Genomic DNA, 25,405 nt, shown 5'->3' with positions numbered 1-25,405 from the left:
ATGTAGGCATGAATCAAAAACAAATGAAGTAAGTCCAGGGCCAGTTGTGGCTCAACTCTAGCAAGTATAAAAAAACTGTCAGGGATATTTTCCTTTGCTCTCTCTCTTTCTCCCATACTTGTGCTGCAACAGTCAGTGGGGATCTTATTCTTTCAGTTATATCTTGAGACAAAACTTTTGAAATTAAATTGATTTTTGTGTTTTGATATACAATTTAAGGTGTATATATCTATTAAAAATCATGCTTTCTCCTAATGAAGCACGCGCACAAATTAATCAACTGCTGTTGTGCTTCTGTGAATTAAAAAGAAAAAAAAAATTAAAAAAAAAGAAAAAACCACCACACCCTTCCCCCAAACACCCAGCTCTTTTTTTGAAGTTCATTATTTTTTATCGAGCTTTGACTGATTCCTTGAAATTGTTTTTTTGCAATGAACTCACTGAAATCTAACATTTATCTTTAATTCATCCCTAGGCTAAATACACAGCAAAGCTCTTTCCTGAAGATAGATTATGCCAGGGCAACAAAAAAATGTATCTGACTGTTCCCTAGGTCAGAAACTCAAAGAACTGCTACTTGCTGACTTTCCAAAATATAACAGATATTCTATTGATCTGTCTACTTCTTAATTACCATAATCCTGTCTGCTTTGTTGCTATTATGGTATGTGATCTGTGATCACTCAAGTTTTATTTTATCTACGGCATCAAATATAATACACCCTCAGTCACTTAGTTCTAAGATTGTTTCTACATTTATTGATTTTTAGTTTGTTTTATTAAATTGTAAGGAGAAGAATTTCAAAAGCTTGCTTGCTTGATAAATGTCTTACCAGTCTAGCTTCTCGTAGGAAAGAAATATCAGCTACGTGCAGCAGAAAAAGAAAATCAAAGTACATGCTTTGCCTTTAGAGATCAAAGGAGGGAGGGTTGCAGGGCAGAATAATAGGTTTGTAGGACCAAGCATGCTGAAGTATGTTGTTGTTGCCCCAAAGATACAGATCACAGCTATCTATCGTCAGTCTGGACAGCTTCGCTTGAGATGAAAATTTTCTGGGCAGAGAACATATCCCCCTGCTTGAATTTCAAGTAATGCTTTCAATTTCTGAATGGCAGAAATAAGTTTTCTTGTTGAAATTCTTTGAGATGCTCACTTTTGGTGGGTCTTGTATTTGAACAGTGTTGCACAGCTAGTTTACTACTTCTAGTTTCTCTTTTATATAGGGTTTTGTGCCTGTTGGTGTTTGTAGCAGTATGCATCTGGGGTTTTTTCAGTATTCTTTTTAAAACAAAAAAATTGTATTAGTTTACTACTAAATGTTGATATGTATTGTCTTAACAAAAACTGGCTATGACTTTTTAAGAATTTAAAATAAAAAATTTAGACATGATAAAAACAGAGCTTGCTATTTTCTGAGCCTCGACAGGCTAATCTATTTACCTTCGTACTTTTTTTTTTTCTTGAAATCAGCATTAAAACTTCCATTTCTTTAATGGCTCTTTGCTATGTAAAAATTCTATTATCGTTCATAGCTAGTGTTAATGCAATTACTATGAGGAAAACATTTATGTAAATTTTCATGTGAGAAATCTCCCAACTTTTTGTAGTCATTGATTCTTACTTTTACTTTTCATAGCTCTTCTATAGTGAAGGCTACATATTTATCTGTTTAAAATATGATCTTAATGAAAATATAACATGAAACTGAAATAGTGAGATATGTTGTTTTATTTCTGTACTGTCCGGAGCAAATTGATAAATCAAAGAAGAAAGAAAAAAAGAGTCTCTCTTTTTTTCCCCCGAGAGCTTTGCCAGGTGTATCTTGGCTTCTTTTTCTCTCATACGGTAATACTACATCTGAAGTCCATTTTGCACTTTGATACACAGTGGAAATTCACCCTTCTTGTGTAACAGGCGGCCTGCTCGGAGCAAGATGCTTTAAAAAAATAAAGGAAGGAAACAGCTACAAAGGAAAGCGCACAGCTGAATACTACTACGTGTGAAATGCTTGGGCAGAGGGGGTTTGTGGCTCTTTGACACTCTGGATCTGGTACAGTTATGGAACTTGTGTGTGTTATTGAAACTGAACCTAATGCTGCCTTTAAAACCAGAAATTTGTCTCCATTCCCAACAGCCATATTTGAAGTAGCAAGTGCTCAGTATATAACTGTTTTGATCGGATTAGCAGATTTGAGGATTATGTTTGTCTGTTTTGGAATTGGAAAACACTTTCTCTAAAAAACCCACATGCCTGCACGTGTATGCTACTTTTCAGAAGTTGTAGTTTCTTTCCTTATTTGTGCTTTAATCCTGGATAATATAAATGTAGGCACATATAATGCATTGCACAATTAAAACTTGTTAGAAAAATGGATCAAAATTCTGCTTTCATTCAGTTGAGTCAACCATCATAAATCTGTCTCACACAAGTACTGGTTATTCATCTGAATTGGCCACGAAACACCCACTGTCACCTGAGAATTGCCTGTCTGCCTAAAGCTTAGTATATAAGTAGGAATTACTCTTTTTCTTTCTCTATACCTCTCTTCTTGGAGCGTTTGGGGAATAAAGCTAAAGTGACTTAATTTTGAAAAACGGACAAGCTGGAGTGCTTGCTGAAGTAATTGAAATAGTGTAAAATTTGGTGGGCACTGGTGTTTTCTGCTGTCTACACTAGGAATTTGTTTTGCTCCCTGTTTTGTACCAGGACTTTATTTTTGGGTTGTCTTTGAGAGCAACCAGCTTGTTCTCTGCAAGATGAATTGTGGGCACTAGTTTGCTGTATGCTGTGTGTACTGTGCTGAGGCCGAGTCCCTCTGCTTAGGAGGTCCTCCAAGGTGTCACAGCAGGTCATGTGTGCCCAGATGTTCCCATATGCTCAAAGGCATTCAGGACACACCCTCAGCTTTATGCTAGAAAATTCCTGTCTTGTTTTCCTGAGTCAGAGCTAATAGATAGTAATAACGTGTCAGGAGCAAAGGAGCTGAGAGCAGAAGTAGCACAAATGCAGGAGGGACTCAGCACCTGCTGGGGCACACTGGCCGGGCAGGAGCAGGGGTGACGATCCAGGGGTGAGGGCTGCTCGCCCTGGTCTGATCCATCAAGGCAGCAGGGACATAGCTGTCCTGCTACCACAAGTTCTCCCCAGCAGACCTGTTGAAGTGCTGTCAGCGCTTCCGTTGGATGCGAGATGGACCCACGCAGGTGGAGCAGCTACTGAGGCAGCCAGGGCGCAGGTACGGTGACGTGGAGCCCAGTCAGCGGCTGTGGGAGTCTGGATAGAATGGAAAAGCTCTGTGCCACACAAGTATCTTGGGGTTGTTTTTTTTTTTCCCCCCTCCTAATCCAGTTTACCGTTGAATATTCCTGGATTCAGTTGATTTGTATGTGTATAGCTGAAGGTAGTGTGTATAGCCCAGTGTTCTGCTCTACATAAAGTTGAAAATTTTTAATTCTTTCATGTACTTGGTACCAGAGCTGAAAATAACAGTGCAGCAGGTTCTAGTCCAGTAATGTATTTTGTATCTGTAATTTTAAAAATGGTTTTAAACCGAGACTTTACCACTTCTCCTTTTGTGGAGTGGAAAACATGAAGACAGTGCATGATATGGACAGTTTACACTGGAAATTTGAGGAAATATATAAACAAACTATATGTGGAAATGAACCTGGTTGTTATGATTTGAAAAGTGGCTATCATGCCTGTGCATGAACTAGTTTCCAACAAAAAAATTTCAGTGGCAGATTTATTAAGCAGGCACGGTCGCCAAATTGTCACGGTAAAATGTAGTCACTTCTATGGATCTAGATCAGTACTCCATATAGTAAATATAGATGAGCGTCTGTATACAGATGACTGAATTTTCAAGCTAGAACTTTAGGAATCTGTATTTTCAGTGGTTTTTCAAGGAGAAGACTGGTTTGGTACACTTTCAGACCCTCAGTCCTCAAACAAAATTGCCAGTCAGAGTATTGGAGCCACTGTAGGAATGGGAAGTACAGTAGCAGTTCCTGAAAAAGAATATGTTCTTCAGTACTGATTTGTAATTGTTGGATGAGCTCTTAAAATAATAAAACTGATTTTTATGTTTCGATTAAATAGAACACAAATGCAAAATACATAATGCAGTGAGGGATTCTTACAGTGCTGTATTTTTAGATTAATAGAAATTGATGATGACAATCACGTCAAGGCACTGTTTGGTACACCTTCAGTCTTAGCAGAAATATTGAATTGTCCTCTGGTTATAGGATATTATAGGATAACTGTATTTTGAAACCTCTCACCTTTTCCATAAGCTGCAGTGAGTAAAAGCTTCAGATGGAGTAGATAAAATATAAATATGTTTGTCAAATAAAAGCAATACCAAATATTCCTGTTATCCCTCTGTAAGGTGCTATAAAGTACTGTTTTGCTGCAGTGCCTCTGCAGGTTTTGGGGCTTCATGTTAGACCACTCACAGCATTTATTTAGTTGTAGTATTTTGCTCTTCGTATTACATTGCATTTGTATCATACGTAAGTCTGATTCTTGCTGCTGCTTAAATTATAGATTCTTACATTTCATACTACTTTTACAGTGTTTTGGACTCTTTATTTCATGCTGTCTGTATATGCTTTTAAATTTAAGATCTCAGACTGGCAGTTGCACTGATGTCAGTTTGATCAAGTAGGTGAAGGAGGGTTTGCAGGAATGTATCATATGCTGTATGCAAATTTCTTTGAGTTTAAAATTATTTAGAACACTTGCATCTAATGCATTAAGCAATTCCCTCCAGCTTTATGAAAAAAGAAAAAAAAAAAAAACACCCTAAAAAAAGATTCATCCACTCCTGCCTGTGAAATTTTTTTTGGGCTAATGAAATATATTTTTTTTCTTGTTCCTTCCCCTCTCCCCCCATGTTAGCATTACGAAACAGGTTAGTAAAGTCATTGTTTCTTTCAAGCTGTTTTAGTAATATTAGCTTTACCTTTGTACCTCATTTTCACAGAGATTTTTACCTGTGGTTAATAAAAAAAGTTTGATCTGTTAACATTGTGGTTTGTTTTGGTAGAATATGTGAATCTTTTGTCCCCATTTGGCTTATTTATTATAATTTCCAAGAAACTGGGTATAGCTAGACATTTTGTATTTCTGAGTGGGAACTTGTAGGAGAAGCAAATAGTTTGTGTAGAACTCTCTCGGTATTATTTTTGGACTAGAGAAATCTGACATACAAGAAAATTGCTTATGCAGTTAGATTTTTGTTGCTTCTCCATCGGGATGGATCGCACACTCTGCTTTAGAAGAAAAGAAATGATGATTTATGCAAGTACATAATGGTCCAGGGGTAATGAGTGCGTGAGTGCATGCTTTGTGTAAATGAAATTCAGGCAACCATAACATATAGAATAAATAGTGACGACTGTGAATTACAGACTCATAATTCCACTGAGGAGTTCTGCTGATGACATAAACTTTAAATGCGAAGCTCGGGTGGTTTGTAATGCTCCATCACTGGAGCCCAGAAGAGGAATTAATTCCAGTTCAAGCTCAATAATTCCAAATTCATGTGATTTTCTTTTGTTGCTCAACACATGCACCTGACCTCCTTTCCTATTTTAAATAGTGTCTCTCTACATCTTCCTAGATGAGCGCTCTCATGTGTTCTCTTTTTCTTGCAAGCTTATAGGAACAGTAATAGCTTTTGTTTCCAAACTACTGCAAACTAACATCTCAGCTGTAGTTGGAAGGTTTTTAGTGTTGTCTTTTTTAAATGCCCAAAGTTTGATTGCTCCTCAGTCAGCTTAAGTTCCTTGTCGTTGTGTTTGATAAAAGCTTTTAGCTTGATATGTGTATGATTTTATGGAATCTAAATAGAGAATAAGTGCTTTGTGATTCTAACTGCAATTATTTGAACCTCTATTTCTTGTGGAGTTGTGCAGTTTTGAACTAAGTCGTGGTTGGAAAATATTTTTATGCAATGCATTTCTTAAGAGTTCCTTGCTGATGGGGGAAATCAAAATAGAGCATTTACAGTGAAAACTATTGTGTTTATTTTTGAGTGATATAAAGTCCTTGTGATGCTTCGTGATAGTTATTTACTATATGCTCAAGAAGTGGATAACTATTTTTACAAACAGAGTAACAGATTATATGCATAAACATTTCATGGTAGATAAACACAGAAAGAATTTTTTATGTTTGAATGTATCACAGTACTTCAGAATGACAGGTATTTTGTGCTCTTGCTACATAAGGAGTATTGCTTCTTTGTATATATCTTCCTTGCGTGTGAATTATGCAAAGTACGTTTTATTCCATCAGATTCAAGTTTTACTCACAATTCTGTATTATTTTCACTTTTTAAACATGTACACACACAGAGTGTGTGTACTGAAAATACAGTAATATATTAAAAAACCAAATATTTATTTGTCTTTTTATATTAGGTTTGAAGTTAGCTAGCTAGAATTTTTTTATCAATTGATGTAATAAGCATTTGCCTTTTATGCAGATACAGTATATGTGATACAAATATTTTTGCTGGAATGCTATTATTATTGACTGTTTTATTACTGTAGTTCCTAGGATTTTTGATGGTGTTTGGGAATGCACCATGCAAACTGAGACTACGGCCAAGTCTTCAGAACAGAAATTCTCAGTCCTGGAACAAATTCTTCTTGGGGCTAGGCTACTGAGGGCTTTCCACAGATTTTGTTTTCTGCCTAATTTGCAAGACTAAGCCTAAGAGCAAGGTGAAGCTGACTATGGAAATATTATCCTTGTTTAACACCTTGAGAAGAGAAGCACTGAGGAATTAAGTGACTAATTCAAGGTTATACAAAACTCTGTGGCAGAGTTTTGTATAACTGGGACCTGTATAACTGGGACCTGAGCCCAGTTCTTTTGAGTCCAAGGTTAATATCTCAACCACCAGACCATTCTTCCTCTAAGAGTATAGCCTTCATTGTAACCCCAAATTTCACTTATGCTAATTTTACTGCAAAACCAAAATCCCTTTGACTTAAATTTTCCATAGTTGCTCTCAAATAACAAGGGAGTTAGAAACTGCTTCTGTGAAGTCTGTTTGACTATTATTAAGTTGTATTTATTGGTAAAATAACTGATTTTTCAAAATGTCTTAAATAGTAAGACTTTTAATGCGGTCTGTGAGATTTCCTTTCCTCTGTCCCCTAATATTACAGATCATTTTATTATTTCCTGTAGCCATTGCCTGAAACTAGACAGATCACGTTTATCTCAGCAGTATTTGAACTACAAAGCATAGTTTTGATATATTTATTCTCTCAGTATATATTTTTATGTAAAATGAAAGCTGATTTCTAAAGAAATTATTAGTAATGTGACAATTCAGCGTTCTAAAATTTACAGCCTCTTTAGAGGGACAGTTGACATCAGACAATTTGTATCATAGCTCTCATTTTAAAGAAGTAGAAGTATCATATTCGAGACAAAAAATGAAGCATGAGTATATGCTGCCTGTCTAGAAGATGTTATTATAGAGCAAAATGACGATTTCTTCAAACGCAACTTGTGAAACTAAAGCTGGAATAATATGGGATTTTTTTGGCAATTCAGCCATAGTAAAGGGTGACAAGCCAGGACCAGTAACTGGAAGAACAATAAATAATTAGGAGTCTAAACATGCTTACTAGAAGTTATGTTATTGGGAAATAAATAGAAATATTAAGTAAGTCTTAAATATTGTATATCTAATGTGCGTGTGCTGTTTTAGGAAAAAAGCTAGTCTTTTATTTACCAAAATATTTTCAAGGGAACTCAATTCTCAGATACAGCTTCAAAGATCTGGTTTGTTAAGGTATCCTACTGGGGTAGAAATAAATTTAACAGTACTTTTGGATATTTATTCATTCTTATTCAGTTTGCTCTGTGATATATGCTAATACCTGGTCCTCTTAAACTATTTCAGAAGATCTTAAGTTCAAACATCTTCAGGAGATCTTTGTAAATATTTTTGTGAATGAATGAATAACATATTTTAAATGTTTATACATCCTCTCTATCCAAGGATATTGAAGAATGATAGCAATTTCAGCATCAAACTATTCCTGTAAGATATGTTTAATTTGTTTTATGTATGAGGAAATGAAGACACAGAAAAGTTAAAATAATTTCATCAGAAGACTGCTGCAGTGCTGGGAAGACAGCTGCAGTGCTTAGGAGGTTTGTGCTGTCTTCCCAATTGCCGTTTAGCAAGTGCTTTGTGTTGACTCTTAGTGTACTGTGCAAAAGAGAGGACCTATTTATCCTTTCTTTTTGTCCACATGTGACCTTTAAGCCCACTTCCGACTTCTTAAACCAGAAGAGATCTACTACATTTTAATGGACAATATATGAAAGTTAAGCTCTAAGAGTCACAGAATAGGATATCTTTTCTAAATTTATTGATCCTTTTGTATGCTGTTAGTAGTTAACTGATATAATTTAGAAATTGGATTACTGAAGAGTTCCAAGGAAAGCCAAAAATGACCAGCTGATTATGACCTTGACTCATTTGTTGTTATAAAATTTGTAAAATGTTTCTGCTTGTTAGTGAAATTATTATCTAGGAACAAAGACTTTTTCTGGGCAGGATTATAGCCGCTGCATGCTAATTAACGAAACAAAGAGATGAGCATTACAGAAGCAATAACAGTAAAATATCCAGGAACAGTTGCATCGGGACATTATCTTCCTGTCAGCTGTGCTGTTGTGTGTTTTGGCACTTGTCCTCTTGTCATCCCACAGTAACCAGAGACTTTTATGAGGGCCTCACGGAAACATGCCTCATTCTGTCCCTGTGGCTTTTCTTTTCCAGAGAGTAATACACACTGGGTCAGCAGAACCAGATGGGGAGAAGAAAATAATCTAGCGCTGGTATTCTTAGTGGGACGTTAATGGTTCACCAAAAGTGACAGAGGATGGGTGATTTCTTTAACCACTAATTGTGAAATAAACAGTTTACGGTGAAGTGAGTCACTCTTCAAAAATACATAGTGGTAACTTGGGCATCCTCTGCCCGTTTTGGCAGGAGATCCTAACGTATAGTGCAGGATATTTGCCCAGCTGTCAGGGTCATGAGAGAGTTCTAAATCTGGTAACTGATCATTACTTTTTACTGGAAAGCATGAATATATGATAAAAGGTTAGTTTGCTAGAAGCATGCATTCACTGCTAGTACTAAGTACCAGAGATTAGAAAGAGCGCGTTTAGATATCCTGCATCTTCTTCAATTTCTGCTCCGCTGTTTTATTTAGTAATGTCATCTTGTCGGGGCACCTAGTGGCTTTTTGTGTAGTGTATACTATTACTTCACACCTGGTGGCACCTAAGCTCTGATTTTTAGTTACTTAAGCAAGTGGGTTCATGCAATTTTTCTATTCATTGTTTTGGGAATGAGCTTCTATCAACCACACATCTCTTCTAAAGCTATCACCAAAACTTCTTCATTTAAAGCAAGGATATAAAAGGGCTGGAGTGTGATTGGAATATTTGCATGCTTATTCCTTGACTTTTTTTCAAATGCAGTATTGACAGAAAGCTGTAAAAGCGACAGGAATCAAATTAACATTCTTTAATGTAAGCTGTTATTGCAAAATTATCTAATTTACTGCAATAAATGTTCCCTCTCTCTTTCTCTCTCTCTCTCTCTCTCTTATAAATGTGTAATTTTATTTTTCTGACTTGCAAGGAGCTAATGATGCAGTGTTTGGCAGTATTCTTGTGCTTTGACTTTTAATCTCCAGTTTGAACAGGAAAATTTTGAAGAATGAGCCAAAAGCAACTTGCTGATTATGAACAGCGTGGTGTTTTGTTTGTTTTAAAGGCTGGAAAACATTCCCATTTCAGCTAAGGCATCTCTCAACGTAGGCCTGATTAGGGTGTTCTAGAGACATTTAGAGATGTAAGATGGCACCATCGGTACTTTTAAAGCATAAATAATGCTCAGGAGTCCTTACAGGCTCTGTAGATATGAATTAGTGAAGTGTTGCATGCAGGCTTGGGCTGTTCCTGCATTTTTAAAATCCCTTGAGGTGAGTTTTGGTGCAGGTGATACGCGATCTGATCAGAATGCTGCTGCGTTGTTTGTACAGGGCTATGCGGGGATAAACAACATGCTGCTTGTGTATTCCAGCACCGCAGAGACTGAACGCAACTGTAATAGCTCTGTTCCCTGCTTGTGGTTGATAGCTGTCAGTGACATTGGGTCTGGAATGGCATCAGTGTCTCCTCATGTCCATCTCAACAGTACTTGTACACCTGTAACAGTAATCTGGAAGATGGGTTAAACCAGAAGGAGATGTGGTGGGCAGGTCTTGCTCACGAGCCTCATCAAACTGGCTTGCTTGTCCTTCTGACATAGTTGGGGGACAGAGGAAGAGTCTCCTTCAGTTGGTGACTAGGAACCTTGGAGGTTAGTCCATCTCAGTCCCCTGGCTCCAGAAAGGGCTTAGAAAGAGAAGTCCCTTGTGGTCAAACCTCTCGCCAAGAGACTCAGATGCTCCCGAAACAGCAGAATGACTCGGATCCGAGGGCAAGTCTTCTACCTAGCTCAGAGTACTTCACCAGAGGCCACTTCAAGATTTTGCTGCCAAGTGGTTAGGATATCTTGTGGGTGCAGTTGCTCATATGTAAAGTTTTGGACCTTATTCTGGAATAAAAATCCATAAAGTGTCATGATCTTGAAAGCAGAGTTGTGTTACTAAAAACAAATGGTTAAAAGGGAACTTTATTTTGAATGAATTAAAGGCAACCTTTTTTGATGCCTTTTTTTTAAAGCCACTGAAGAATAATCCTTATTTTGTGACTGAAACAAAACTCTGTTGATTTGCTCACCCAAAAAGAATGGTTGAGTACAAACTTGTTTTTATTATGCCATAAGATTTTCAATTACCAGAACCCTTCCCAACTGTTATACTGTGATAGGAATACAGCCTTTTTCAGAGTTAGGAATTTCTATGCAAACATTGAAAGCTAATGTAAAGTGAATGAACGGCTTTATTGTAACAGGTGATGTTGTGATAGCACTAGGCAGAATGCTAGTGTGAGAAAAAATGCAGGCAGTGCAACCTATGATTAAAACGGTGCTTGTGAATTGTTTTAGTTTGCATTTAAAAACAAAATGTAGGTGGTGTTCTTGTGAAGTCTTAAAGATATCTTGTATCTTTCGCTAGTGGCTGTTACGCATTCGGGCACCTCAGGAACAAAGAAATGACAGAGAAATGGATGGCCTGGGCTTAACTAAGTAGGCGATGGTACAGATGAGGCCTGATAAGCTTAACACTTCATCTCTGTGCTGCCTCTGTGGTTTGCAAGGAGATTAGAACTGTCTGACTGTGAGGAGGGCAAGCTCCACAAATTCACTCATACATGGCAGTTCTGTAATGAGGTGATACTTCATTCCTTAAACTACTGAACTAGAACTGCGCAAACAGATGTATGCCTCTGGCAGTCCTGTGCATGCAGCACAGGCTCTGCCGTACCTCCAAATGCAAACAGAATGTCCAGTTGCCACAATTACATTGTTATTGATGTACGCTGTTCTTTGTACATTCGTAATAATAGGGGATAAATTGTATTTTTGTGAAAGGAGGAAACCTGCAAGTAAATTCGGGGTGTTTACATCGCAGGGTAGAGTTTGACAAGAATCTAAATAATTATTATAATTTTTCAGTAGGTTAACATGACAAAATCTGGTGTGGGAAATTAAGAGAGTATTCTGCCCTTGGTTATGTGCATTATGTTCTTTCACAGCAAAACTTTCTTAGCTCACAAGATGGAGATGCGGTCCTACATTAAGAATCTGTTACACAGTTGCTGGTAAACAACTGAAGGTAGGCCAAACTCAGTCTCAGAAGTTAGCTTTTTTGAGCTTGATGACATGAGTTTAGCAAAACCACGCAAGGACGCGTTGAGAGTCAGAGATGACCACTGGGACCCTAATTCACACGTAGATAGCTTTAAGTGCTGACTTGTTCTGCCTGCTTCAATAGGACCACTTGTGGTTTTAACTTAAATCTATGTTAATTACTCTGCTGTCTTAGAGACTTGAATGCAAGGAGGTCATTGCTTTGTGGTGAGCAGAGAGGGATTTATCACTAGATTGACTAGCAGTAACCTGCGATTCAGGAGGCTTTGTTTGATGTTCTGAGGTTTAGCGCAATTGAGTAATTTTATTAAGCAATGAAGTAGTAGCAGTCTGCTGATGGCAGTTTGCTGAACATTAGCATGAAGAATATATTTTAAAAATTGAAACTTTACAGTCAATGTCTCTGGGAAAATGTACTGTTAATTGTAGCAATTTAAAGTTTACTTTGTGAAAAAAATAGTACTTAAAAGAATTCAAACACAACGAATATTACAATGCTGTACACTCTTTAAAAAGAGTGATGGCACTCTCTTTAAAACCAGAGAACCAGTAGCTTTATCTTGTTTCCTCTTCTAGAGGCTTGCTGGTCTAGGGCCAGTCCCTCAAAGTAACAGGACCACCAAATCTCTTTTACTTCCTAAGAAGGGGATGCCTCCATTAGATGCTGATCACTTAAACCTGGTCTTTTTTTTTAACTGCAAAAAAGGCATTATTTAAGTAACTAGTGGAGTTGAAGCAAATAAACTAAGCCTCAACATAAGCAAACATAATTTTTCAGTGCTAAGGCTTTCCATTATGGTATAATGAACCACATAAGGGTTAAAATATTTCTATACATATATTGCCTAGTATTCCTGTTGCAGAAATGTGATTTTAGACATCGGCTGTCTATACTGACAAACATCCCAACTAGAAAAAGATCTTTTATTTAAGAAGCAAACTTCCACACTGTAGTACTTGAAAATATCAGCCAGTATATGCATATGCTCCTAAAACAAGCTGTTTTCTCTAGATGTGTGAAAATAAAGTAATATTTTTTAAGTGCTGTAAGCATATGAACAGAAGAGATACAGTAAGGAGATAACAGTGTGTGTTCTTTTTCTAATTAACAACTTTTATGTGATTAAAGTGTTCTTCTACTAGCTTCCTCTCATGTGTGAAGGGAGCAAAGTAAATTAATTACCATTAGCCTGAAGGAGAGCACACTGTATTCTTTACGACTTCATAGTATTGATTTGGCTATTATTCATGGCTTCTATTCTCTGCTGTGCAGATTGACGCATCTTTAATTCATAGATACATTATCATTAATAGCGGGTTATTGACCAAGCAAAACAAAGCTGTTTGAGTCCTTTCTAGTGTAAAAGCTCCGAACATTTTCTGATAAATGTATTAGTTTATGCATTCTATTATAGACTCTTTAGTTTGATGGTTTATTTCTATACACTATGGCGATGACCTATTGTGCTGCTATATGTAATATGCTTTATTTTTTTGGCGAGACAAACTCTGTCGTAATGAATTCCTAAATTACAAAAACTTTCTAGCCCTTTGAGACTCAGACAAAAGCTGCATAAGCATCTCTGTGTTTGTGTACGTATGAGACTACTAACTGCATGTAGAAACCTCTGTAAATAATAGAAAATGAATCTGCCCTACACTTTACCTTGAGATAGGTTTGGTTCAGATTTAATTTGGTTAAATTTGGGCAAAGTTTTTTAATTTTGCAAAAACACCACTAAACTGATGATTTGTTGAAATGTTTCCAATCTGATCAAATACTGATGTGGAAGTACACAAAAAATAAATCTACCCTATCTTGGTAGTCAACTTATTTTCTTGTTTGGTCTTTATTTGTGTGTGTGAGAGGAAAAAAAGACAAGACTGTAATACAGGCACAAGACTATACACTTTTCTAAGTGGAGGGTCTGAATCTGGTTGGTTTTTGACATACGTTTTGATGAAGGCAATACCGTTAGGGAGCTATGTACACTTTAATAAAATGTCTTGTGTTTTCAGTTTCAGGGGAAAGTAAGGACTGAGATTGAGGCTGATATTATTCACCCTCCTGTCTGCAAAATTGTAAATTGCTCAGTGTATTTATTTACTCTTTGCAGTGATGTTTTGGAATACCTGCTTATGGTATAGCATGGATGTGATATGATACAAAGGCTGTTATTCTGTAGATTATTCATCCAATTTCCATTTAAGAAAACAAAGCAAGAGCTACAAACAGAGCTCTGGCTGTGGTTTTGATGTGTGTGTTGTTTTATGCACAGGGCTTTTTCTTAACTAGGTTTCAAGCTTCATCTTTAAAAGGGCGAGAGAGAAAAACTCTGTTGAGGGGAAAAAACATATTGGGAGCTAGCAGCATGCCAGTATTTCAGATGCCAGTCTAAGAACATAGGCATTATAGCTAAATGGTCCAAAGAGAAAAAGATCTGGGCAAGTTCTGTTGTACAAGGCATTAGTTTATATCATATTACAGTCTTTCAAAGGCAGTTATTAAATATTGGATTGAATGTGGTTTGGCAATCAAACTTTAACCCTTTGTTTTTCCTTGTGTGTTTACCAGTTTGATTTATGAGACTTTGAAAGAAATCATGGTGAATATACTACTCTATGTAAATTTTATAGAAAGGCTAGTCTTTCTATACTGTTTCTTGTGAAGTTTTATAAGTGACTGAGAATGACACATGAAAGTGAAAAGCATTAGCTTGTGTGGCAAAAACACAAATGTGTTTTCACGCTTCCAGGCAGTGCCAAATACTATAGTTTGGTTTCCGAATCTTCTTTTTTTTTTTATAGTTAACCTGCTGAATTCTTCTCAAGACATCTGCACGTAGACCACGTGCAGGTGGTCTGATTTTCAGAGATGCCGAGAACATACTGACATTGCTGGCTTTGATGTGACTGAGGGGAGTTTAGATTTTTGAAAATAAAGTCATTTTTTGTGTTCAGCGATGAAATGAAGAATTGGAAGCCTAAATTTAGGCGCCTGAGTTCAGATATTCAGATGTTATGCTTTTTCTTGTTATTACAAGTCCACTTTGATACATAGTGTTCTGACACCTATCTAAAACCTTAAATCAATATAAATACTTTTATCAGGTGGATACAGAAAAGTGCAATGATGAGATATAGCAGCAGGGATCAATGCCGTGCCCTTCATAGTGACGAACAATGAAATAAAGCCCGTTTAAGAGTTAATGTTGAATGTCCCACACAATGCAAAGGGTAAAGGTTTAGAAGTATTATCCAAGCAGGTGGATGTTAGTTATAGAGAACATTGCAAATTGCAAGCAGAGTTTGTATCCCAACGAGATGAGATTACGTGTTTCTTTTTGAGGAACAATAACCATTAGCTATTCTAAATGAGCAGTGCTTTTAAATCTTGTCACAAGACATGGGTATTGCTAAGCAACGGTTTGTCTTCAGAATGCACTTCAGTTTTTGTGTCTGTACTCCACTTTGTCTTCAGCTTTCTTTGACGCTCATTTTATTTTATTGCTCATTTAGGGGCAACCATGGAAGGTGGGGCCACAATTGTGTAGTTTTTCTGGGATGGAAAATAAGCATTGTCTAATAAAAGTATATAGAAATACTGAAACCCAGAACAACAGCTGTAAGGCAGGCATAGGTCAGCAGAAATGGAACAATAAGGAGAGAGACAGACAGTGATAAAAGGAAGTGTAATGAGAAAAAACATTATAAAGTCTGATTGAAAGAATTAGTTTGTGGATGTATCCTGTGACCTTACAGCACAAAGCAAGCTGTCTCTCTTGGTTGTCCTTGTTTCCAGTAACCATAAAGGCTTTCAGAGAAGACCAATGCAGTTTGGCATACAAAAGAAAATGTACATCCCAGCTGAGAAACTGGTGAAAATAGTGAGTTGTCAGGTTGCCTGCTTCTGAATCTCCAGTGACTGAGAATAACTATCCAGGATGAAAGGAGTGCATTCTCGCATTTCTTCAGACTTTTGTGAGGAGCAGGTTAGATGTACATGCTTCTAATATACTTGCTTTCACCTGAAAATATAGTGATGGCTTTGCCTTGGATGAATATGCCCTCTGGGTCATATTGTGATTCTGCAGATTTATACTTATGGGTTTTCTATTCATTGTTTAAAGCAGTTCATGTGAAATACTGTAGTGAGTTTTCAAGAGTATCGAGTACGTCTTTATGGAAAAAGGTGTCTCCAGGGCAGTTCCAGAATGTTCTTTTTTGGTTTAAATGAGGGTTTTATGTTCTCTTCTAAAATAGAAGCAAAGGTATGTATAATTACATAGATTCTGTAAAATATATTTCTAAAGCAGTTTTTAATAGTCTTGGTTAACTGGCTCTTAAAACACCCATGCTGGCTTGTAAAGATGTTTCAGATGTCTAAAAGGATTTACAAGACAGTAATTTGCTTTTTTCAACCATTTTAAATATGATTGCGTTTATAGTCAGGACAGATGGTGAGCTGGCACGCTTTTGCAAAAGAGTCCGAAGACCCCTCCACCTCTGTCACTGGGCGCTGGAGGCAGCAGCAAGGCAAACCTTCTCAAACTTGTTTTGCTACTCGGGTTAGCCCTGACCCAAAGCAGCTCTGTTAAAGGGAAAGATGGGGGTGTATTCTTGACATCTGTTCAACTGCTTAGAATTAGATCTCCTAACTCGATTATTGTTTGGATCACCCATTTTGGTGATGGTTGTTTAAGCAGAGGCTTGTTAACTACTTCAAGTAAAAACTGAACTACTGAATTAGTCTTCGAGAGCAAGCATTTGAAACTCCTGGAGTGTGTTTCCTTATATTTTTATTTATTAGAGAATATTATGATTTATGCATCACCAATGTGACTGCTGCTTTTAAATTTTATTTGGGATGAGAAATACTCTGTATTGTAGAGTAGCTTTTATCTTTCTACACTAGCTCAGCTGTTTTAAGCAGGTATCTATTCAAGACTCTTCCTGTTATTGCTGTTTACATGGTATGCCTACACATATCTAGTTGTGCAAAGGTTTGAGGAGATATCTTGTGTGGACATGTTTCACAGACAGGGCAGAGGAATATTGATAAATCAGGAATTGGGTTGGTTGGTTTAGTTGGTTTTGATTACCATTCAGCTTAATGCTTTAATTGATTTGGTTTTATAGCGCTTGCATGTAGCAATGAGGTAAAAATAGGGCAGAAGTAAATATCTTTGTCAAGATTAAATATGCTGGGGATATAGTGCCCTTGTAATGACTGTAAGATACTTACATTGTGTGTAAATTATTTTGCAAGGAAAGCAGTAACTATCCTTGTCAAGTCTGCTGATGATAACAAATTTCCCAGGATAGCTGATCTTTGGCTATAACGTACTAGGTACTGCTTTGAGTAGCTAATCATAGCAAAATAGTGTGCAACAAATATTTCAATATTTTGCATTTCAAAGTGTATTTTATGAAGTAACTAAATGGGAGTTTGAGGCAACAGGAGTTCCTCAGACACCGGTGTGTGGCAAGAGTCAGATGTGACAGGCTAATGTAGAGCTCCTTGGAGTCTTTTGATGAATAAAAATTTCTCTGCAGCAAAGAAAATGAGTGTGCCATCACACTGGTCCATTGCTGATGGATTTCATCAACACAAAGAGGTTCAATAAAGGTTAATAGGAGTGTGTAATGTGGTGTAACACAAACTCCCAATTATCAAGGAGTTCTCTAATGTCAAGGTGAGGAGAAATATGCCATTGTGACTTTTCTTTCCATACAGCTCAAGCTGAACTTAACAAAATTATCTGTGATCTGTTGGGCAGGGCACTGGAAGAGTAACCAAGAGACCCTGTTCTCTTTGTAGTTATGAACTGTTGTGTGACATTGGGCATATCACTGAATTTATCTATTTCTCAATATCCTCATCTACAGAATGGAGATTATCACAGATACTCCTTTTATGAAGTCTTTGGACCTCCATGGATGAAAAATTCTATAACAGCTCTGAACTAGAATAATTTTGTTTATAAATGCTCAGCAGCCATCATCGACAAAATAAAAACAACTCTTAATATAGCTTATTTTGTTAAGGCCTTTAAAGTTGCTCCACTGAATGCATTTTAGCGTAAGGAGGACCAGATAATAACAACATAACACTGGCGCTCTAGTTTAAAAAAAAACACACCACCATAGGGTCAATGGGATAATGGGAAAATACGAGATCTTTTACTAAGGAGACATTCACAGATGAGTCTATCGGAGGACTGCACCATCTGTATTTGATATCTCTGCTGTGGTAGTGCCATCTGAGTACACTTCTGCTCAATGGAAAAGCTCAGATTCCCACTCACATGCACATGTAACCCTGGAGACTGCTTTTTATTTGGCTTAAAATTCAGGTTTATTCCAACAGTGCATATGTCATTAGAGACCCCTCACTTCTGATGAAGCGTTTAGAGGCTGTGCTGTATATTTTTAAATCTTCCGCTGGGAATTGCTCTACCATCTCTCACATGCAGAAGGGATGTGTGCTGGTGTGGTAGAGCACCACAAGAGCTTGAGCCACGTAAGGTTTGAACTTTCACAGTTTGTGTCCCATCAATGTGAACACGGATATTGTTTTAAAATAATATTGGCTTATAAAATGCTGTGGTAGATTTTCCACATCAAGAGCAATTTATATTCTTAGTTTTGATTCAAAAGCTCAGAGCCATGTTTTGATAATAGTGGAAAGCCTTGCACTACACATAGTTCCTTTAATTTCAGCAGAACTGTTAATGGTGTAAGTCAGCACCTAATGTGACTACGTTGTCAGTTTGCTGCATGTAAATTGTAGGTTTGGGGTTTTATAATTTAAAACAAAACAAAAACAAAAAACCAAAACCAAACCCCACAAAGTGTAAAAAGGACTAGGTGTTTTTAAAGCAGCCTGAATAAATGCTATTTGTTTTAAATTTTGTGCAGTAGTGTTAATAACATATAAATAAAAAATATTATACAATGTGAAGAGCATAAAAAATGAATGTGAGCTTTATTTTTCAGTTGCGATGAGGAATAGATTAGTGAAAGAAAAAACATTTTTCTTGATGCATAAAAATGTAGTATATTATCAACCTTCTGATCCCTACACTGTAGAAGAACTTGACCTAAAAATCTAAGGTTACTTTGGGTAGGAAAGTCGACATTAGTGAAGAAATCCATGAGTTTAGGGCTTAAGAATTAACTGAGACAGAACTCTGTTTAAGACTGATGTAACTTTTGACTCTCTAACTAAAGAAACCACATTAAGAGCAGCAAATTGTATTAGCTGTAAGCTTTTTGCAGCCTTTCAGACTCATTCATTTATTACATTGGATTGTCAGGACATCTCAAATATAGAATTAAAATAGTTCCAATAAGCCAATTAACTCATGTGGCACTTCAGACCAGCACTTCTGTGCCAAAGGGAGTCACTGTTAGGACTTACATGGCAGTGTCTGAAGCAAGTTTAGACAGTTCAAGCAATGCATAGCATAGCCTTTCTACTGGGCAATAGATATTAATTGAAATCAAAAGTTGATGATTTAATCAAAAGTGTGGTAATCTCATTGTAATCTCACTTTACATTTGCAGTGTTGAGACTTGAACATCTGAAAGTGGTTTTGGTGTGGGGTTTTTGGTGGTTTTTTTTTTTTTTTTTTTTGCAAATGACATGGAGTAAACATACTTTTATTTGCAGAAACAATGGATAGATTGAATGGATAGTTGATCTTTCATTTGCATGCTGGTTCTGCTTTTTCATTATAAAACAAAAATGTATACATGCATATGTATATTTAACATGTATATGACAAAAACACTCTCAAATAGCAACATTTGTAAAGTATGTACAACTGTGCAAGCTATAGCTATGAATACACCTCAGAGGCATATATCGGTTCCTAATATGCAACACAAACTGACAGATTACTTTTAAAGGATTATTACAATATTCCTGTTGAGTAAATGAATTTCTTTAATCAGGACTGTAGTGATATTTACTGGCTCTGAAAGTCCTGGGGGGTGGGAAGAATTTTCATCGTCAACGGTTGTATTGTTCTGCGCATGTACAAAGCACCCACAGACTTGTTGAAAGACTGATACTAAGGACTGTTTACACGCTTGTAAGTAACTTGAAATATTTTTCTATGCGGCATAAAGGCCGCAATTACCTTGATTTTTATAAGAGTTGATAGAAGTCGATACAAATAGGAACACAAAAATCATGTTTCTCTTTGGAGGAATAACAAGGAGTAAAAATTCAAGCTGTAGCTGACGTATGGCATCTTTCTGAAGTTGTCTTGTGTCAAGAGAGTGTTTCTTCTCCTGCCTTGGTCACTCAAGCTGCATGGGTTTTGGTGTGGTGGTTTTGTTTGTTTGTTCTTTTTGTTGTTGTTTTTTGTTTTTATTTGTTGGGTTTGTTAGGGGTTTCGTTGGTCTTGATGTTTCCGTGTCAAATACTTAGATTGCATTAAATGCTTTAGACCTGAGTTTTGTATGGATTGCTTTTTGGTGTGCTCTTCCTAGATGATCATTTGCTATGCAAGAAAAAAGCCCCACGCCTAAATCCATGAACAGCATTAAAAGTTCTGACAGTGAAGTACTGTCTGTCTTTCCCTGGCGCTTATGTGAAATGATCTGGCAAAACAGATACTGAAGAAATAATATATTTTTTTGTGTGCTTTCTCAAATGATATATGTTCTTGTCTCTCTGGATAATTTCTTGCCAAATGCTGATTTTTTGTAAGCAGAAGGAATCAGCATTTCAAGTATTTTTTTTATAATGCAGCAGATCTGAAGTTATATCTGCTTGATCTTCTAGACAATTAGAAATCCACTTCTCTAAAGAAATGTCCAACTGTGACTCCAGCTTTTCATACCCTTTTGTTATGCAAGTCAATTATTTATAGCAAAGTTAAGGCTGTTTTCTCTCCTCTTAATAACAGTACAAATGTATTACTGGATATGTTACAAAAGTTGATGAGAATTTTTCAAAATCTCTTAGTGGAATAAAATTATAGAATATTGAAAAAAATCGAGGGTTTCATCTTTTAAAAACAAAACAAAACCAAACAAACAAAAAACCAAAAAACTTTGTCATCAACTTTGTATTTTTTACAGTGGAGGGAAATAGCTATTTAAGGCATTTGCTTGAGTGGGCCATTCAGGGTAGCAGTACTGCAAGGTAGCTTGCAAGTCTGGAATAAAAAGGACAGCCTGGCCCAGAAGCTAGTTTTTTTTCACCGCTGTCTGTGATAGCATTTTGCTTAATTGCAACCCTGGTGGCACACTGCTGTTTTCTCAAGACTACATTAAAGGAAAATAAATAATTTCATTTAAAACCGATTTCAAATTTATTTCAAAGGAACTATGTCTTTGCTGTTTTAGCTAATTTATTTAAATTAAAAGCAAATTTAATATGTAAAATCTAGTGGTAGGGAAATGATGAGAGGCTGGAGGTCAGACAGCCTCTGCAGTGAAAGGAAGAGAATCCATTATTAGTGATGCCCTTTGTTACAGTTTTATTGTGTTTTTGTTTTCTCACTATCTGCTGTGATTCACGTTTCTTGCATTGAGAGGTATTATAAAATCAACTGCTTTCTAGATGGAACCTAAATTCCCAGCCTCACGCACATTGAGTACTGAGAGGAGGCGCAGACACACGTGCAGATTAAGCTGGCACCTCTTCCCTCCAGACACAATCACTAGAGCACAAGGATACTACAAACAGCTGGTGTTTTTTCCAACCACATAATTTCTCCTGTTTTGGAACCTTCCACTTACGGCTGAAAAAATAATAGAAGTATTTTTATGGCAATGAAATACTGAATGTAAAATACATATTGTGTAAACCTCTTATTATATAAACCTCTTGGTTGCCAAGGTCTTGCAGATCAAGTAAACGCTCCCAGTTTGTTGCAAATGTTCTTGAAGGTTTCCAACAATTGACTAGACATGCACTGTGCAAGATGTGTGGTCTTTTCAAATAGAACTTAAATAATATCTTCTATTTCCTCCAATTTTGTTTTATGTTGGAACTTTAGCATTTAATTTATGAAAAGATGAATTTATGTATTATGAACTAGCATAATTATAAAATCATAAACTATCAGTTAATAAATCGTTCCCATCTATTTTGAGTGCAAGTTAATATTAATTTTCAAAAGCACCAGTTACTCAAAATTGAGAAGGGTGCCCTTTTAATATGGTCTCACAATAGCCCAATAGACTATATGGTATGATTCTCTGTGCCTAGAAAATTTGTTGACTTCAACTGTACCATTCAGTTTTCAGACAAATGCAGTGAATGATCTCCTGGTTTTCTTCACTTGATGGCAACGCTTAAATCAATAAATCTGATGACCTGAAAAAAGTCTCTTGAAGTGATGCATTTTAGAATACTTTCTAAGAACTCAAAGATCAAGTCTGAAGGAAACCATTTTTATCAGAACTTGGTATGTTGAACATGATCTGTGCAGCTTGACATAAGTGATTCAAATTTGTACTTGATCTATTGACATAATAAATACAAGTTGTTCATGACACAGCATTTTGTTTCATTTATTTTAAATTTTCCAAAGCTTCAAATCCTGTGGGATGTGAACAGACTTTGATATCATTAATTAACTGGGGATGTTTTCAATTGACTTTTAATTTTCTATGTTTTATCACAGTTAGTATTTGTTACAATAACATTTACCTCTCTGTTCTGAACCCTACTGAACCTCTGAACCCTACTGTGTTCTTGCATTTTGTCCAGTAAATAAAAAACCCAATATTTTTCTATTTTAGACAAATCACTGTGCTATCCTAAATTAATTTTTTCGGAGTGGAGAGTAGTGAGTTTGGTAATGGCATAAATGGACTTGCAGACTTGAAATCAGACTCTGCTTATGGCATTTAAATGCAGACCAAGACGGGGAAAACAAATCTCCCCTCCTGCCTCCAGGGAGCAAAATGCAGGTGGTCTGCTTGAGGTTTCTTAGATTACTTGGACTAATATTAAAATCTCAGCTAGAATAGAGCCTCATAACTGGAAACAGTGTGGAAAAAAATGAAATTATTACTGAAATGGGAAAATTACAGAATAGAAAACATTTAGCGTCCTACATATTTACTGGCAACTTTGTATATTTTAACCTTATGAAATTGTTGGCAAATGATGTTTTATCAAATATTATTTGCCTATCAAAACATTCACACAAGTTTTTACAGAAAAGTATAAAGATTAAAGCAAGTCCAAAGTGCCACTTTGCCTTGAAAATTGGTTTTGTCAGAAGAAATGGGTACAAAATGTGCAGGCATTCGCTTATGATAGAGTCTGTCCTTCCATCGCCAGCCGGGACATGACTGGTCCTGACTTATTCACGGGTTTTATCATTTTAGTGTTCATCCAGGTGCTTTGAGCCACTGTTTTTGATGCTGTTATTCTTTCTTCTCCCTCCAGAGTTATATAAGGTTTGGAGATAATTGTAATTCTATAGGCAAGTTTTACTGATAAATCTTTTTAATAATACCAGCTCATTTTGTTGACTTAGGTGTTGTGCTGTGGGTTGCATTAAAGAGTCTGCTTTGGAGGTTTGGAAGATATTTTTTGCACATAGGGCTAAAGCTGGCGGAAGCCAGGTATACTTTTCATCTTCCTCGCAGTATCATGGAGGTACAATTATGTGAATAGGTTAAGGGTTCACTAATGGGCAGTGATTAGTTCATCACGACTCCTACATGTTTTAAATAGAGATAAGCAAGCAATAACAAGACTGAAAGCCATCACTTCTTAGAGTACAGGCTATAGTGGAATGACATGGGAAAGAGGAATGTTCTCAGTACTAAATGTTTGGAAGATTGACTCCAACGAATATTATGCTTTTTTTGTATGTTATATTCTTAGAAGCTTCATTGTAAACACTGATAAAGTGTTGATATGCAGAAAATAGAGGATAAAAATTGTTTTGAATATATTTTTAGTGCTCAGTCTGAGAGTTCTTCACACTGTGAAAAGAGACCGTGAGCTAATGCTCATTCATATTGTATAAAGGATACTTTTAGGCTTGCATTTGCATGAAGACTCATGTTTATGTGGCTTATTTAGGGTTTTCTTTGCATGGAAAGTTAAGAATGCCTAGATAAGCTTGTAGTGTAAGTGTTCATAAAGTAAGTATTGTATAAAGCTCGTGAAATAGGCATCTACAAGTTCAGCTGAGGAGGATTCTAGGTTGCTAAGGCGCAGTGGAGTGCCAAGCATATCGCTGGTTTTAAATGATTTTTGGATGGGATATGAGGATTTTTTACTACTTTTTTTGGCTGTTGTTCAGTTGCAGGGAGGGGTAATTTAGACGTTGTGAGGGGGAATTATCGTTTTCCTACAGTGCACGAGATAAATATTTCTATTATTTTTTTCTTAACAGAGTTCTGGTTCTAACCCAGTCCTTCTATCCCTGTGACAGCATCTTGGCACAAAGCAGCCTTCTGTCACACAAAAACGCATCAAATAAATGAAGAATGTCAGCAAAAGTGTAATATGAAACTAATAATTAGTTGTCAAAATTTCAGCTGGTTCACTGTGAATAACTTTTCCCTAATTCTTTTTTCATTTTTTTTTTTCCTTCCAGAAATACAAAGAATATGAGAAGGATGTTGCAATAGAAGAAATTGATGGCCTTCAGCTTGTGAAAAAGTTAGCAAAGAATATGGAAGAAATGTTTCATAAAAAGTCTGAAGCTGTACGGGTAAGCAGCAGATCAATCTGCTATTTCATTCTATGATGTAAAACTAAGTATATAACTTAGGCTCTGCTCTGAAGGCTGTACTGGCAGTTGAAGGTCCTGAAGTAGAAATGCTAAAGTGTTCAGAAGTATTTTAGGATCAGTGCTCAAGAGAATAGATATAAATTATTTATACCATCAATAGATAAATGCAAGAGAGTGTAACTAGGTTTGGATTACCAGTTTCCCATATGGGTTTGTAAGGTATCAGTTGTGTTCACTAAAACAAAACTATGTAAGGTTGTGCATTAAAATGTCAGATTGCAAAATATCAAACCAAAGCAACTTAATTTCACTGCTCACTACTATAAAAATAACATTGCAGGGAATCTTCTGAGTTCAAAAACTGTCCTTTAGTTCAAATCTAGAAGAAGATGCAGATGCCTCAAATGGGGCTAAATCCAAAATTCCTCTAATTGTGGTAAGTACTACATCACTAAAGGCAACTTATTAATGATCATTAAGTAGCTACATTGAGCTTTCTGTACATCTGTGGGTTTGGGGTTTGCTTTTTGTTTTGGGGTTGTTGTTTTTTTCCTTTTTCCTCTCCATTCTGATCGTTCTTTTGTAGTAGCTTTGGCATCCTATTAGATTAGATTTACCACAAAAAAAGAAAAAGTTCTGACTTCTGTGTTTTACTATATCGAATAGGAGTTCATTGTAACATGCATGTCCTAAAGAGTAACAGGTCTTCCTGTTGTAGTTTTCATTTTGCATTATTCTTTGCTAGAAATTTAGGTGACTGCCTGTAACAGTAGTTCCTGTTACATTACCTATATCAATAGAATAAC

At 36.4% G+C, this 25,405-nt stretch overlaps 1 protein-coding gene across 1 annotated transcript in view; it reads left to right on the top strand.

The window, feature by feature from the left end:
• The window catches only part of CACNA2D3 (calcium voltage-gated channel auxiliary subunit alpha2delta 3), a 478,745-nt gene that overhangs the window by 79,465 nt on the left and 373,875 nt on the right, over nt 1–25,405 (top strand). The window contains exon 3 of the mRNA XM_072876518.1: nt 24,462–24,578. Within this exon, the coding sequence (XP_072732619.1) occupies nt 24,462–24,578 (117 nt within the window). The remainder of the gene's footprint in view (nt 1–24,461; nt 24,579–25,405) is intronic.

The sequence above is a fragment of the Ciconia boyciana genome, chromosome 11, assembly GCF_034638445.1.
Source record: "Ciconia boyciana chromosome 11, ASM3463844v1, whole genome shotgun sequence".
NCBI classification, from domain to species: Eukaryota; Metazoa; Chordata; class Aves; order Ciconiiformes; family Ciconiidae; genus Ciconia; species Ciconia boyciana.
This window is presented reverse-complemented; position numbering and strand designations above follow the sequence as displayed.